Source organism: Symphalangus syndactylus, chromosome 13 (assembly GCF_028878055.3).
Source record: "Symphalangus syndactylus isolate Jambi chromosome 13, NHGRI_mSymSyn1-v2.1_pri, whole genome shotgun sequence".
NCBI classification, from domain to species: Eukaryota; Metazoa; Chordata; class Mammalia; order Primates; family Hylobatidae; genus Symphalangus; species Symphalangus syndactylus.
The window spans coordinates 54,115,896-54,132,528 of record NC_072435.2 but is presented as its reverse complement, the minus strand read 5'-3'; the positions used below and the strand labels follow the sequence as shown (position 1 = coordinate 54,132,528).

The 16,633-nt window shown below is 47.5% G+C and overlaps 1 protein-coding gene across 15 annotated transcripts in view; it reads right to left on the bottom strand.

The window, feature by feature from the left end:
* The window catches only part of ZNF536 (zinc finger protein 536), a 487,963-nt gene that overhangs the window by 160,531 nt on the left and 310,799 nt on the right, over window positions 1-16,633 (bottom strand). For all 15 annotated transcript variants that reach the window (XM_055235799.2, XM_055235801.2, XM_055235795.2 and 12 more), the window contains 2 exons: window positions 14,810-14,962; window positions 160-1,731 (listed from right to left, as the gene is read on the bottom strand). In XM_055235799.2, coding sequence (XP_055091774.1) covers window positions 160-1,731; window positions 14,810-14,962 — 1,725 coding nt within the window. The remainder of the gene's footprint in view (window positions 1-159; window positions 1,732-14,809; window positions 14,963-16,633) is intronic.

Here is a 16,633-nt window from a genome sequence, read left to right as displayed (position 1 = left end):
TTTATGATTGTCTACATTGCAGATACAGCACTGAGGGTTTTTTCAAATATTTCATTCAAAAGTTGCTCATGGATAACTCTACCCCATTTTTTTTTAAATGCACAATTCAGCACTGATGTTTTGGGAAATGAACTATAGGAAGAGGATTCTAAAACTTACCACACAAGTCTGGCCTCTTGATACATCCAGAATTTGCTGTGCTACTTGCAAGTCCATTAAAGGCTGCTAAGCCATCAGAGCTGTAGGCCCTGAGGACCGACAGCATGTTCATCGGCTTGTCCAGGCTCTGGGGCCCCCGCTCCGGCTTTGGCAGGCCCGCCAAGGGATCCTGGGCTTGGAGAAGACCCTGGCTGTGCCATTGCTTCTCCGGTGCTTGGGATAAAGGTGAGACCAGTCCCTGGACGGGCTGGGGGGTGCCTGTGGGCTGCAGGCTGTCCCCGCCATCGCTGCTGCTGTCTTTGCTGAGGGCAGACAGTGGCTTGGTCATCATTTCCGGTTCGGTTTCAACATCCTCTTCATCGTTGTTCTCTCCCTTGGAGGAGTCCATGTCCTCTGAGGAGGCGATGTCAGAGAGGTCATCAGTAGTGTTCTTACTCGTGGTTTCAGGGATCAGGATGGGGGCATCCTCTTCAGAGTGGGCCTTTCCATCAGGCTCCTTGTTGGGGCAGGAACTGGAGGCCCCTGAGCCAACCATGCCTGGGTAAACACCAAACTGCTTGTAGAAGTCTGATGGGAAGTTACAAAATGCAGGGTCCACGTGGCCGGTCCATGTGCCGCTCTTCTGCTCCCCCAGAGTCTCCTTGATCTGACCTTGGGCCATCTTCTCAGAAGCACAGTCTAGAGAGCTGATCATACTGGGGAGGCCCAGGTCTTTGTTTGATTGTAACGAGGGCAGCAGGGCCATCTTACTTGCCTCCCGGGCTTGGTCTTTGCAGTTGACCGTGACCCCAATGGTGTTATCTTTGCGTTTCGCTTTGCCCAGGTGGTTGGCCTGGAGATGAAGGGCCATCAGCTCCATGGAGGACGTTGTGAAAGCACAAAACAAGCAGCCGTGCCATGCGATGCTGTCCTGCACGGTTACCGAGGAGCCCGGGAGGGAGGCGGCATCTGGCCGCACAGACAAGTCCAGGGGTTCATACTGAGATTTCTCGGACTTCCTCTGGGAGGACTTGCCACTGGGTTTCTCCTCACCACCATTCACTCCGTGGACTTTCATGGAAGGGGGGTCAGCCAGGGCTTTGTCCTTCACGTCCTTCTCCTTCTTCAAGGAACTGAGGACAAAACTGTCCATGAAAGCTTGCAAGGACCCTTGGAAATTCACACCGTTGCTCACGATGCTTTGATAAGCTCTTCCGATCTCGGAGAAGTGGGTGCTTTTGGAAGGAAGGTCAGTGCCTTTCAGAGCATCTGAGGGGACCTCCGAAGACATGCCAGTGGCCTGCCCCGAGTGCTCCCCGGAGGAGAGAACCCCTGATGTCCACTGCTGAGATGCAGGGCCTCCTCTGAAGTCGATTCCAGGGAGACCCTTGAAGGCCCCCCTCAGGATGTCTGGCCTGATGAACAGAGAAGCTTTGCTTGACATCTCGTCCTTGTGGTCTTGATTTGGGGGCTGCCCAGACAGCGGCCCAGCCCCGTTCTGCCGCTCCCGATGGTGTCGCTCTAAGTGGTATTTTAAGGATGCTGACTGCGTGCCGGCATAGTCACAGTGCGGACACTTGTAGGGTTTCTCACCTGCAAGATTTTGATATAAGAAAAAAAAGAGGCGTTTATCTCATTTTGGTGTGCTGAACGAGGCTGGAAGGATCAACATTTGTTCTTTGAAACAAAGCAGCTCAAACTAATAATTAGAGAACAACTGTTTTTTAATAGAAGAATAATTCGTACTCTTAAGCTTTTTTAATGATTTTGTACCATTTGGGACTATTCAGGAATGACATACTATCTACACACAATTAGCTATCTTTTTCTTTATCTAACATGTGAAAACGGCTGTAGATTTAAAAGCTATGATTATGAAAATTAAGCATAATAATTTCAGCCACAGTGATCATTAAAAGTAGAAGTTTAAAAAGAGAAAGTATGTAACAAATGGGTGGTTGCAATATTTTGTGTATACAATAGCTCTAAAATTTGTTTAAATTATACACATGGAAACCATTTTTAAACCTAAAAATTTTATGGCACTGTTACGCAAGACTGAAATGAATGATTTAAGTCTTGCTCTGCAGTAAATCATGGATATAATTAGCAAATGGCATACTGCACAAGTAATTTATCATTATTTGGAGGGCACCATTCCAGACGGGCTCAGATATCTGCAGACCTACTGCACTGTTTCTAAATAAAGAACTATAAATACAGATTCTATAAAATATTAATACCATTACAGTGCATTATGATTGCAGCATGTAAAGACATATAGTTAAGATAAAAAGCAGTCAATAAAACTTAAAAGAAAATGAGTAATAAAAAGGCACAAAATATATTTAGTTTCTGTATTTGAAATTAACATTATCTACTGGTCTTTGTCGTGCCTTAAATTTGTACTAATGGCAAACCTAATGCTCTGGTAGTAAAATGTGTAATTTACCTATAATAAGCGCTTTCTAGAGAATAAAAATAGCTTTAAAGAGTGTTTTAAAACATATAAGATAATTTTCATAAATTAAATATTTATTTAAATTCAACACCCCCAACTTCTATTGTTCTTTCCATGATGGAAAAAGATACCAGAAGAGACAACTTACATTTGCTGGCATTGTGGGATAGAGAAGGGGAAGAAGGTAAACGACTGCAGATTTAAACATATTCCAATAATTTGTTAGCAATCCCAGATCTTTTCTAGACTTTGCAATCAAAAGGCTCTCTGGAAGGACTGGGGACTGTGACAGTCCCTGCTCTCTTATTCACAATGGTGCCCTGTCAATATCCACAATTATTTCTTCCAGGAACCTCAACTATTCCCCCTCCCCTTCCTCTGTTCTATTGTAAAATAGACTGACCTAAAAAGTAACAACAAATCGTCAGTGAATGGTGTCTTCTGAAGACATTTCACTGTGTCTAGTCTCAGCGGAAGGCATGAGTCCCAGTTCTCCAGGCACAGGGCATTTGGGGGTGTGGACTTTGTGAGCAAGAGGGCCACCAGCCTGGTTCTGAGCAGGAGATGGCATGTCATCTCCAGATCGCGTGCCAGAACCATGGACAGCCTGCCTGCCTTATCAGAACAAGGGTGCCAGGTGCTATGAGCAGCTGAGATCTCTCCTGGACACGTTTTCAGAGGTGGCTCTTAGGTCTAGGAGGGGAACCCAGCAGGGAATCTGTTTCTCTAAACATAAAGGTCACAGTCATCCAACAAATTCTTGGAATATATTTAAGTCTACAGTCATTTACCTTCTTCCCCGTCTCTATCCCACAATGCCAGCAAATGTAAGTTGTCTCTTCTGGTATCTTTTTCCATCGTGGAAAGAACAATAGAAGTTGGGGGTGTTTAATTTAAATGACTAGACCAATGACAGGAATCTAGGAGGAAGGCTCCATTCCCTTTGGGGTAAAGGTACAGAGAATTTCAGGCAGTAATTTCCCCCTTCTTAGAGTCAGTCCCAGGTTAGACTCAGACTCATTGAGCTACTGCTATGTAGACATCCTATCACAGGCCAGGCTGGGATGGGGCACTTCTGGGCAGCAGGACGTCATGGCTGATTCAGCTTACCTGGAAGCCCAGTGATCAGGTGTGACAGAGGCAGTCCCTGAAACTTAGAGGGGTTGTGATGGGGCCCGCAGCAGGCAAGCCTACCTAGAAACTCAGGATCCTGGCCTACGGGTGAGAGCAAGCCCTGCGGGAGGGCCGGGCGACAAAAGCCTGCAGAGGTGAGGCCCGCAGGTGCCGGGTGGGACTCAGGCTGTGTTTTAGAAATGCACCTGGAAATGATTACGTGCATCTGGCAGGCAAAGGGGCCGTAGAGGAAGCACGGGCATTCATTAGCAGAGCTAAAGAAGGGGAACGTGGACTTTCCTCTCAAGCCTGGGGATGTGGAGGGCTGCCTTTCTGGGTGGGGACTGTGGGCATGCACAGAGGATGTGTGTGACTCTTTCCAATGGATACATGTTTGAAAGGCACACAGGAGGCCCGAGCGCAGTGGCTCACACCTGTAATCCCAGCACTTTGGGAGGCCGAGGTGAGAGGATCCACAGGGTCAGGAGATCCAGAACATCCTGGCTAACATGATGAAACCCCGTCTCTACTAAAAATACAAACAATTAGCTGGGCGTGGCTGTGGGCACCTGTAGTCCCACCTACTTGGGAGGCAGAGACAGGAGAATAGCGTGAACCCAGGAGGCGGAGCTTGCAGTGAGCCGAGATGGCGCCACTGCACTCCAGCCTGGGCGACAGAGCGAGACTCCATCTCAAAAAAAAAAAAAAAAGGTACATGGGAGCGGCAGTACTCAAACTGTATCGCGCATTAGAACCACCAGGAGAGTGTGGTAAGACACCAGTTCTGGCCCTAAGGCACAGCAGTTCTGATTCCCTGGGTCTGGGGTCGGGGCAGAAGTTGGCCTTGTAAGCGTCCCTGTGATTCTGATGCAGACATGTAAAGACAACTCCTTGAAAAACCAACCTGGAATTGCCTTGGAGGCTTGACAAGGTGCTGATACCTGGTCCCACCTCCCCACATTCTGAGTTAATTGGCCAAAGATGCAAACTTGGTTTCGGGATCTTTCGGGACTTTCCCAGGTGGCCCTCTGTGGATCCTGAATGGGGAACCATTGTGGGTGGCCTTCCTTGGAAGTGCCTTTAAAGTGGGAACCATGAACGGTTTAGCAGGGAAGACAGTCTAGACCTCAGGAGGTATTTGAGAATCTGGACTAGGGACTGGACACCCATGCTACTCTGAACTCCACTGGACACAGAATCCCGCTCTTGGGACTTTTTCTTCCTCAACCTGTAATAAGACATGTTGAAGCACGTGTTCTGTGGGGTCTTATGCCAATCCTAAGCTCATTTAGGAGCTAAACTAAGTCTCCTGAATAAAGCCAGTGATACTTGTGCACATACATGTCACCCACTGACTCAGAAAACTTCAGTTTGATTCACACACACTTTTTTGATGGAATGAACCAATAGATGAATGAATAAACACCTGCAACCTCCCTTCTTGACCCTGCAAACTGAGTAAAACCAAAGAGGCAGGTCCCCTGCTCTCATGGCTTTTGGAGGAGACATATCATATAGTAGGCTAGCAGAGTTCCCGCACACGCACTCTCACACTCACACACAGCATGCGAGTGTGCAGGAAGATAGCATCCCTTCACTCCACCCACTGTCTTTAGAGTTCAAAATAGGCCTTGCCCCTCACTGCTCCAGAGAATAAAAGCCAGAGCTGAGAAACAAGAAAGGCTAATTCCTAGCACTGGAGTCTCCACGGGCCCAGGCCTGGTGAACTAGGGGCTGCTTCATGAGCTTTCAAGGGTTTTCTGACTGCACATGCTATGCAAGGTTCTAGAAAGCTCTCCACCCACGCTTCCTCTGCCTTCTGCACTGGGATGAAAGGGCTGCACTGCTCTTTCTATCCATTTCTCTATACAGTTCCACCTCCTGCCGGGTCGCTAAAGGGCTTGGTTTGGGTGGATTCTTCCGATCATCCGAATTCCTCAGTTAAGTGCTCCAGGTGGGGACACTGTTCCAGGGGATAAACCCTTCCACTTTGGACTTATGTTCACAAAGAAACAAGCTCAATTTTAATTTCTTCGTAATCACTAAATGATTGGAAGAACCACCCCTGCCCTCTGTCTCGAAGCCCTCACTCCCCTTTCAGGGCTTCCTATCCAACAAGGGGCACAGGGAAATGCTTTGGAGATGAAAGTGAGCCCTGGCCAGGGCATGTTTCTAGCCAGGCACACCCAGGGGCTAAGCTGGGAACCTCCTTAGAACCCCAGCAGCCCCAGGGCCTTGTGCTCCACTGGAAACATCTCAGCTGTTTCCCAGGCATTCTTTCCCCAGAGGGCCCATTTCAGAGTGCTCAGGAGGCAAACTTCTCACAACGTTGACCTAGACGGGGTGGGGCGGCAACCACGAAGAGAGGCCTAACAGCACATTTCACAGACTCTGGGGTGCGGTCTACGTCTGCTCTTTCATTTGGCTGCCACAGGCAGATGCTGAGTCTACCTGAGCTGAGAACCGCTTCCCAGCCAAGGCCTCTGCATCTGGATGTGCTCTTCTGCCCAAGCGCTCTGGGCTAACTCTAGCAAATCTCAGGCCTCCGGGCATGGCCAGATCCATGCCAAAAGAGCCAGGCATTGGGCCTGCCTAGCCCTGCCCAACCAAGGCTGGACTCTGCCTGAGACTCAGGCCTGCATTGCCTGGGCGGCCCCATGGTACAGGCAGCCCCAGACCCCGCCAGCAGCTCTGTCTAGTTGAAGGATTGGCCACTTAGGCCATAAATGAATCCCATCTACTGAGGGGACCACTCAGGCTGCCCCCCAAGGTTTCCAAGGGGCCATGAGTCCTCTGGTGACCTCCAAGATGTTTGTGGTTCATTGCTTTGTGTTTATCTGTTATATGTGCCACACACTCGCATGCAGGCAGAACCACGCAGATCAGATGAGTATGCAAAACAGCCGTTCTCTCCTGGAGCACAGTGTCACTCAACTCTAACCAACTGTGGGCACTAGAACCTTTGATTTTCCAAGAAAAGTCTCGGCCAGGTATGATGGCTCAGGCCTGTAACCCTAGCACTTTGGGAGGCCAGGCAGGAAGATCGCTTGGGCCCAGGAGTTCAAGACCAGCCTGGGCAACACAGGGAGACCTCATCTCTACAAAAAATTTAAAAATTAAGCAGGTGTGGTGGCACACACCTGTGGTCTAAGCTACTTGGGAGGCTGAGGCAGGAGGATCGCTTGAGTCCAGGAGTTGGAGCCTGCAGTGAGCTATGATTGCACCACTGCACACCAACCTGGGGGATAGAGTAAGACCCTTTCTCTAAAAAAAAGAAAAGGAAAAAAGAAAAGTGTCATATCTATGAGGTTTCTGTGTGCAGTATCTTAATTTTTAAATACTGGTACCTATCTCAAAACTTTTCAAACACTGAAGGGTCACAGTGCTCTATTTTACAGATGGGGTCTGGAGCAGGCAGTCACTGTGAAATGTGCAGAATGGGGCTCTTTGCCCAATAAAGGAAGCAGCTACGAACACGGGTAGCCTTCTGTGGGGAAACCTCTCACTATATTTTAAAGGAGTAAGATGTGGGCCCAAACAATGCATTTCTAGAAAGAAGAGTTTTGCTAGAAAAGGCATAATGAAATTAAAAGGCTGCAGTTCATCACTCCAATGGATTAATGAAATTATTGGAACTGTCGTACAGTAAGCCAGCTTCCCACTGACATATGGTGTAAGATATATATTTAGCTTTAGAATATCATTGATAACCTCTCCCAAGTCACTGTATCATCAATTTCTAGAAATATACGACCAGGTGGTTTAATTAGTTCACTGTACCTATTTTTACATGGTCATCTCTTTTATAATTCTGAGCCTCTACTTTGCTCTTGATATGTCAAAGGAACCCTCACTGTTCCAGGGAGTTATTCTAGAGCTATTTAGAGCAAGTTCCCACCAGCACCTCTCCAAAAATAACAGGTGGATTCATATTCTCTTTGGAAACCATTTTAAGGTTTAAGATGTGATTCATGCTTCTAATTTTTTTGGTTTTGTTTTTTTTTTTTCTAAATCTCCAAAAGTGTTTCACTTTTAAGTTGAGCAACTGAATATTTTCCTGTATTTGCATCCTCAATTTGATATTTATTTAGTCCTTCTCCATCTCTTTACTTAGTTAACACCAGGAGAGATAAATATGGTGGTGTCTTTGCAGCAAAGCTTCAGTACATTAATATAAATTGTACACTAATTCCCCCAAAGCATATATATGTTGTAAACCTGAAGACTTTTCACACAGCTGCTTATTGCTAAACAGTGCCTTGTCCAGAAGGGGACAATCTGTGTCTCTAATTGCTGTCACTGAAGCCCAGATTCATTATGTGACTTTCCCATTAAAATGTGAGCATTAATTTGTATAATGAAATATCACCCACTGCAGTGTTCATTAGCCATGCCCTACTGTATACAGCACATTGTTAGCTACCTAGAAACTGTAGTTAATTTCACTAATGGATATTTCCCTACTTAGTGTTTGGTAGGAAATTTATACTGTAACATTACCTCTTCAACTTTTAAGGAAATTTAAATTCAATCAATTATTTTCAACAAAAGTTTAGGATGTCATTAAGGCAGGAAAAGCAAGGATAGGAAACCGAGGAGGAATAAACCGGGCTTTTAGTTCATCTCGGAAATAGAAAAATGATGGAATTTTAATTCAAAACAAAAAGAAAAAAAGACATCTCCTTTTGGAGATCTTTTTATTTTTTTTAATTTTTTCATCATTACTCAGGTGGTTGCTCCCCCACTAATAGCAAAAACGCATGCTGTCTTTTTGGAAAAGGAAATGAGAAGAACACCCATTTTAACCGATTCCTTTTTGAAAATGTATGCAAGGTGCTTTTATATTTACTCAGTGTGTGAAAACAGCCTGGATACCTCACATAGAAGCATCAAAGGTAAGAGACGTAGACACCAGCCATAAGGCACCTGGATGAGGCCGGCTGGAAGTTTCATTTCTACCCATGTTTATGTACCAGCCGCTGCTCGGGAAGCACTTTGAAGATGAAAGGTGGTTTCCACCACAGCATGAGAAGTTTATCAGCTCTGTGATGCTGGAAGTGATTCCACTCCCACTCACCCCCACCCCGTTTCCATCCCAAGAGGTCAGAGTGCCTCCACATGCCACAGTGGCCATGCCTCACCCCTAACCTCGCTGTGCTAGTGGGGAAACCCAAGCACGTGGGGCCAAGGAAGCCTGGCCTGGGGCCAGTCTGAGGGAGGGGTCAAGGAGGAGCCGGGGTGCACAGTACTTCCCTTTTAAATTCCCTGGAGGCTGCGCCAACACCACTTGTGAGTACAAGTCACTTCTTTCCTTCCTGTTGGGTATGGTGTGGACACACACTGTCAAAGAAATGTTGCATTAATTCCCTAAAAGAAGCCAGAAATTCACTCAGAAAAGTAAAAAGTAGCAATACAGTGCAGCGGTGAAGAGAATGATATTCTGAATTAGGCAGATCTGATTATAACCTTTAATCCAAGCCTGGACAACTCCAGGGCGGGATAACTTCAGGTTTCTGTCTCCGAGGCTCAGCGCCCTCCCCTGCAGCGGGGCAGGGGATGGAGCCTTGGTGACTGAGGTGCTGTAGGGATGAAGGAGCGAGTTAATGCGCAGTGTCTAGCGCAGAGCCTGCATATGGCGTGGATAGAACGTGGGAACTACCATTATTGTTATTGTGCCATTACTCCATCCCCGCAGGCCGAGTTCTGCGTTCAGCCAGTTGCTGTCATGCTTTGTAGTCACAAGGCAAGATAAGGCCCAGGTCTCCCTCCCTACACCCGACTGGGTGTGCAGCTGTTTGGGGGCTGCAAGGGAGAACGCCCTGCCTTCCACAATCCTCCTTGGTCCTACAGGAAAGGGACAAGAACACAGGTGAGAGCCCAGCCAGCATCCAGGGGCTGTGCCGTGAAGACAGCAGCCAGGAGTTGGGGGGTGCCGGGCGTGCCCTTCAGCCCAGTGCCCAGCCCCTTGTGATCACAGCTGAGACCCCTGGGAAACCACCACTGACTTCCCTGTGCGGATCCATTCCCACAAAAAGGTTCCGACTCGGGGCTGGAACATGCGGCACATCAAAACCAGATTAATAAACCACTCGCAGAACTCGAGAGGCGGAAGAAACTAATGAGATTTATTTTTAATTAGTCCCTGAACTTTCATGCCTCCAAGTTTTCACGAGTGAAGTTGCTTATTACATTTCTCTACAATGGTCATTCCTTGAGACAACAACCCCATCCTGAAAAACCCACACATGGGAGAGCTACCCTAGGGAACCCAGCCAGGAGTCCCGCAGCCACGCATGAGGTGCTCACCCATTGGGGGGGCCATGCCTCCCCCAGCCTTTCAGGGACCTGTCAGCAACTGCCTGCTTCCTCTACACACAAAACAGATACATCAGACCTTCCAGAGTACCCCCAGGCACCTGGCTTCCCAAGGTAGGGCGCAGGGAGGGGACATGGAGGGAAAGAATGGTATGTGTGCATGGAGACCAATCCTGAAATGATTTGCCAACCTCTCAGGAGACTCTGGGGACATGCGCCCTCCCCATTGCATGTTACACCTAGATGTTTGCTGATGTATCTCTGTGATGGTTAATTTTTGTGTGTCAATTTGACTGGGCCACAGGGTGCCCAGATATTTGGTTAAGGATTCTTCTGGGGGTGTCCATGGGGGTGTTTCTGGATGAGATGAATGTTTGAATGGATGGGCTGAGTAAAGAAGGTGGCCCTCTCCAATGTGGGTGCACCTTGTCCAATCCGTTGAAGGTGTGAATAGAACAAAAGGCTGAGCGAGAGGGAGTGCGCTCGCTCTGCCTAGCTGTCTTTCAGCTGGGATATTGGTCTCCTGCATTCCGGCTCAGACTCGAACTGGAATTTACACCATCAGCTCTCCTGGGTCTCCAGCTCACCAATTACAGATTTTGGATCTTAGGACTTCTCAGCCTCCATAATCACTTGAGCCAATTTCTTATAAATCTCTCCTGTGTGCGTGTGTGTGTGTGTGGGGGGGGGTGGCATATCTCCTTCTTTGCTTTTCTTTTTTTTTTCTTTTCTTTCTTTTCTTTTCTTTCCTTTTATAGAGATGGGGTCTCACTATGTGGCCCAGGCTGGTCTTGAACTCCTGGGCTCAAACAATTCTCCCGCCTCAGCCTCCCAAAGTGCTAGGATTACAGGTATGAGCCACTGTGCCTGGCCATATATACATTTCCTATTGGTGCTGTTTCTCTGGAGAACCCTGACTGATGCAATCTCCTTTCTGAGCCTGCAATAACTGGCTCTGAATTTGAATCACAGACACTGTGCTGTAGAAGAAAAATTGTCCATATCCAGTTATTGGACCCTAGTCTGCCCAGGGTAATGTTTCCATGAGGAGAGAAGTTCAGCCCTCTCTGGGTCAAGCAGCCATCAATGTCTGCCCTGCCTGGAGCCAGAGCACGGCAGCGTCCAGGATCTGATGGCCTTGGGGACACCCAAGGTCCTGCAGGAGCCTCCCCTTGGTCCCCTGTGGACCTGGCTGAAGCTTAGGGTACACCAGAAACATCCTAGTGACCCATAGGCTCTCCCAGGCTCCCAGATGTTCAGAACAACCTGACTGGAGCATCTAGTCAGCACCTCTCCAATAAACAGGAGTTAGGAGAAGAGAAACAGTAATTGAGTTAATGCAGTGGGGAGAAAAAGGAGAGAGGTTTTATCCATTGATGTTACATGATCGAGACTTCCAGTAAAGATGCAGTCGGACAGAAAAAATACAGAGAAGGTGCCATCTGATACCCCAATTAAAAATATATTTATTACACCTTGGGTTTTCAAATGTGCTCATACGGGTCCATTGTCAAAAACTTCAAAAAGATGGCATTTTGGAGCACATGTATTTTTGTTTCATAATAAGACTGCTGTCCTCTGGCCATGTCATTTAGAAATACAAAAACTGTATGGTATTTGGAACAAGGAGAGACACCAGGGCCAAAAGAGAAGGCAGTCAGGGCCTCTCACCAACTTGAGTCCCACATGAAATCACTTATTAACAGATACGTTGATTTTGATTTTTAATTACTTGTGTAATCTACACTTTTACATTGTCATAATAGATGTTTATTTGGGTGATTTATAACATGTAACACTTTCTGTTCTATTCAAATGCACAAGTGTAAGCATTTTCCAGCTTCTTTGTTCTTAGATAAAAAGGAAATTGATCTTTATCTGGTTACCATTCTGCCTTTTACACACGGCAAATGCTGCTTCCGAGGGGTGGTGGAGGTGGTGTGATGTTTCCATGGCTTCTTTCATTTTCTCTCTGATTCTAGGAAGTTTCCAGAATGCCTCTGTCCATGGCCCTATCTTGTCTTTCTCAATGTCTCCAAAGACTATTCTGAGGTTTGTGAAGCAGAAGTTCAGAAACATTAGTCTTTCTCAAGCTTGAAAACTGCGAAGAGCAATAACCATTTGCTCTCTCCCAGGTTATCCAGAATTTCTGCCAGCTTTGGTCCGAAGTTGCCTGGAAATATTCTGTGGAGTGTCTACTCTTACCCCGGGGGAAGTTGACTGGGCTTGGGGTGACAGGGTTAGCGAAGCCCCTCGTTGAGCCTTTCCTCACTGACTCTTACACCCTGCAAGGCTGACCTTACCCATGGAGAGTCACCACCTGGCTGGGAAACGTGGTCCAGGGTTCTGTATCGACATGAAATACACAAGTCTAGACATGCCTGGCCTGGTTTCCACACTCCTGCAGGCAGCTCAAGGGTGGGTGCCCCGTGGATCACCTCCCATATCCTGGCAGTCTGTGGGTCCCCACCCTGCCCAACCACCACCACAACCCTGGCTCCAATCTGGGGAGGAAAATGGACATTGGCATCATCTGAGAAAAACAGATGTCTGGGCTGACTGCCTTCGAGCCTGGTCACTTTCATGAATTGATGCAGGAATGCGTGGGTCAGCAAATACTTTCTGAGTGCCTACATGAGCCAGGCTCTGTTCTAGGCTGGGGACACAGCTGGACAAACAGACATAGCCTTTGCTCTCAAGGAGTTCACATTCTAGTGCATGGAGAGAAACAACAACGAAATACGAATGCATGGTGTGTCAGAGGCTGTGAGCACTATGGAGAGAAGTGACACAGGGAAGGAAAGGGGTCTAGAAAGTCCTGGTGGGGTGGGGGGTGCACTGCCACGTGGGTGGGCCTCATAGAGAAGGGGGCATCAGAGCCAGACCCTGAAGGGGAAGCAGCAAGCCATGCAAGTATCTGGCAGAGAAGTTCAAAGGGCAAAGACCCTGAGATCACAATGCAAGGCCCCCTCCCTGAACTCCCGGGGAAGAGGATCTTCCACTTTGTCTGTGCCCAAGAAACCAGCACTTGCAGCCTGACTGTCAGGCTGTGGTTTCTGATGGGTTCCTGTGTTCCCTGGGGAAGGGGCCACTTTTCCTACAGCCCTTGACTCCTCCGTGCCACCTTGAATAATGCAGGGAAGACAGGAGGAGTCACTCACTTATTCGCGCATTTCTTCTGTCATTCAACCTTTCAGATAAATTCATCTGCCCCTACTGGGTGTAAGCTGCCCTTGCAGACCCTGGGGTTATAGAAATGATAGCAATTCAAAAGATGGACAATATTGCCACCGGTGCAAATCTTAGACTCTGTTTGGTGGGAGACAAATAAGCGATGGACCCCAACAGGGTCATTTCTGAAACTGTCAAGTTTATAAAGAAGATATTGCAGCGGATGCGAGGGCTGTTTTAGGTGGGATGGTAAGGGGCAGCCTCTCCGAATAGATGCCAGTGAAGCTAAGTCCCCAGGGACCACCTGGAGGAAGATTCCAGGTGGAGGGAGAGGCAGGAACACAGGTCCTGCAGCTGGAACAGGCATTCCGCATTGGAGGAACAGGGAGAATGCAGGCGGTGTTTCAGAAAGGTGCGGAGGATGAAGAAGGGAGCAGGACGGGGCCGGGGCAAGGCATGGGCAGTTCACATGAGGTCTTTTGGGAGAGTGGTGGGACCTGGAGGACCATTTTAAAAGACACCTCTTTGGCCTGAGATGACTCCAAGAGAGGCATGCAGGATGAACAGGGCTGGTGACTCAGCCCATGGCCACCTGTGCCCATCTGTCCTCAGGCTTCCCTTGGTGTCAGGGAGATTTGTGGGGACCAGGTGAGGCACCAAGTGAGGGGTTTCTTGTCTCCCCCCCACGCGATGCCCACGCAGCCCGCATGCACTCAATATTCCTGTGCAACCCGGAGCCTTATTGATTCCTTGGGAAATAAACCACAATTATTTTTGAAAATAGATGGCATATTTGTCTAGCCTCTGAAGCAGCTCATACTCCAATAGATAAAGTGTCAGGAGGAAAATCAAAGAAAATGGAAGTGTCCATATCTCCGATAGGTTTTTTTTATATTGGCAATGTGCAAGCAACAAGCAGAAAAGCTAAAAAGGACAATGACTGAGGGACACAGAGAACTCCCTGTTGCCAGCCAGTCCTCGGACAGTATGACGCTGCAACATGACAAACAGCCAGAGGGGTGCAGCAGCCAGTTGCCCCCCTTTGCCTAAGAGCATCTCAATTTCTCCTTTGAGGAGACACAGGGAAGAGTCACTTTTCCTCCACACCACATGGAGTGACGGGGATGGACTCCAGCTGCCCTGTCCCAGGTCTGGGCATGTAACACAGGCTGGGCTAAAGCCTATTCTACCTGGATGCTTGGGGAGGTGGCTTCATTCCCTTCTGCACTTAGGAAGGTTTGAGCTGAGACCCCATCACTGACACCTGGGAGACTCCTGGTTCATACAGGGGCGTGGGGAGGGACTCCTTCAATACAGCAGAAGGAAACCATTAGCAAAATGCCCTAGAGGTTCAGACGCGACCCAGTTATCCCAGGCCAGGACCATCCAAGTCTACCTTTACCAGTCCCTGTGTCATTTGCGAGGTGAATGTTAGTTAAGTGACGAATCAGGAAATGAGGGCCGCTTCTGACCCACACAGTGGTAGCTAGACAGGCCCAGGGAGAACCTTCCAGAGTTAGTGACCCACACAGCTGTGGACCTGGGCCAGAAAGCAGACAGGACGGGGGCCTCCTCCTCGGGGCTGTGCCCCTGGATGCACTGACTTCTCACCTGTGTGTATCCTCAGGTGCACCTTAAGGTGATGGGATGTCCGGAAAGTTTTCCCACAGTACGGACAGTCCTTCATGGCCGAGCCCAGGCTTCTGTCGCGAAGTAGCGCCGGTTGCTGGACGCCGGCAGATCTCCCAGCCTCCTCGCCAATGTCTGCAGCGAAGGAGAAACGTTCTCACATCACTTCAGCACATGTCAGGAGTTGTTCGCACCCAAACTGCTAACACCACACAAAGTTAAACATGTCAATACTACACCTGTCTATTTCATTCTTTAAATCTGACAGAATGCTGACAATTCATGTATTTTCTTGTTATTCTCTTAAATTATTTCATCTTTCCTATCATCATTTTAAGCAGCATATGGTACCTTTATATTGAACTGAATTAAACAAGAAAAGAAACAGCTGTGTCAGCAGCTGGTTTGATTTCTTCTTTTGCTTAGTTCCTATTAAATATTTTTTTCAAAAGTTTAAAAATGTTGGTGTTTGTTGAATCTGATTAATTTGTAATATGGACTCACTGTAGAGTTCACTATAGGACTGAAATCATATTTGCATTATAGCAAGCAACAAATTAAAAAAATGTGTGTCAGCTGAGTCCCTAAGACATGCAGACATATGGCTATTTTGGGACAGGAAAGAAAATTATCCAAAACTGATCATTTCTTCCTTGTAGAGTCTTGTATCCATCGCTGGCTGGTGTAATCTCATGAAAAGGAGAAGAAAAAGTATGGAAATGTGATTCCACAATTAGCCCATGATAAACATATAGTGACATATTCAAAGTCATATGCAGAGACTCAGCTGCAAAACTCCCATAAACTTACAGCACTGCAGATACATCTTTTTGCAGTGACTTGAGAACTTCCTCTGTCAAGTATCAATACAAATTTTCCTTCCTGTTGTTATTTGTTATGTAACCCAAACCATTAGAAAACGGAATAAAATTTACATATGGCTGCCTTCTGCAAAGAAATTGTGGGACACAATAGTAAATAAAACTGGAAAAATGTCTAGTGGTTGGAGGATATGTTACTGCAGCCCCCGAGGCCTGACATCACACTGCCAAAGAGGTGACAATTGGGGACTCGAGGAGGAGAAGCAAGAGAACCTTCTCTGGGCTCTCACTTTTCTTCCAGAATCATGGACCTCCCCACAGAGCAGGAGCCTGAAGGCCTGGCACAGAATCTAAGCTCCTGAGGATAGCGGGGTCCTCCTCACCGTAGCTTCCAGCCCACCCTCTAGGCCTCACGGTAAACCCCACTAGGAGAACAAGGGAACCTTCCGGGATAATGAGATCTGTGAGTTCTGCAGAGATCACAATAAATAAATCTGTGCCTTCCAAGCAATGGAAAATGCAAACTGCTTTTACTCCACAATGTTTGTTCCTGGTATTCTCTGCTAATAGCCAAAAGGGGCAGACTTGTAGACCATGAGAAAGATGAAGGCCAACATATTTAATTTTTTTTTTTTTTGAGACAGCATCTCATTTTGTCACCCAAGCCGGAGTGCAGTGGCACAATCATAGCTCGTTGCAGGCTCAAACTCCTGGGCACAAGTGATCCTCCTGCCTCAGTTTCCCAAGTAGCTGGGTGCAGGCCAAGTAGCATGGGTGCAGGCCACCATGCCTCGCTAAGTTTCTATTTTTTGTACAGACAGAGTCTTGCTTTGTTGCCCAGGCTGGTCTTGAACTCCTGGCCTCAAGCAAACTTTCCACCTCAGCCTCCCAAAGAGCTAGGGATTATGGGCATGAGCCACTACACCAGGTCCAAGACATTTAATTCTTATTTGAGCATTCACTCTAATAATAATAAGAATGCTCT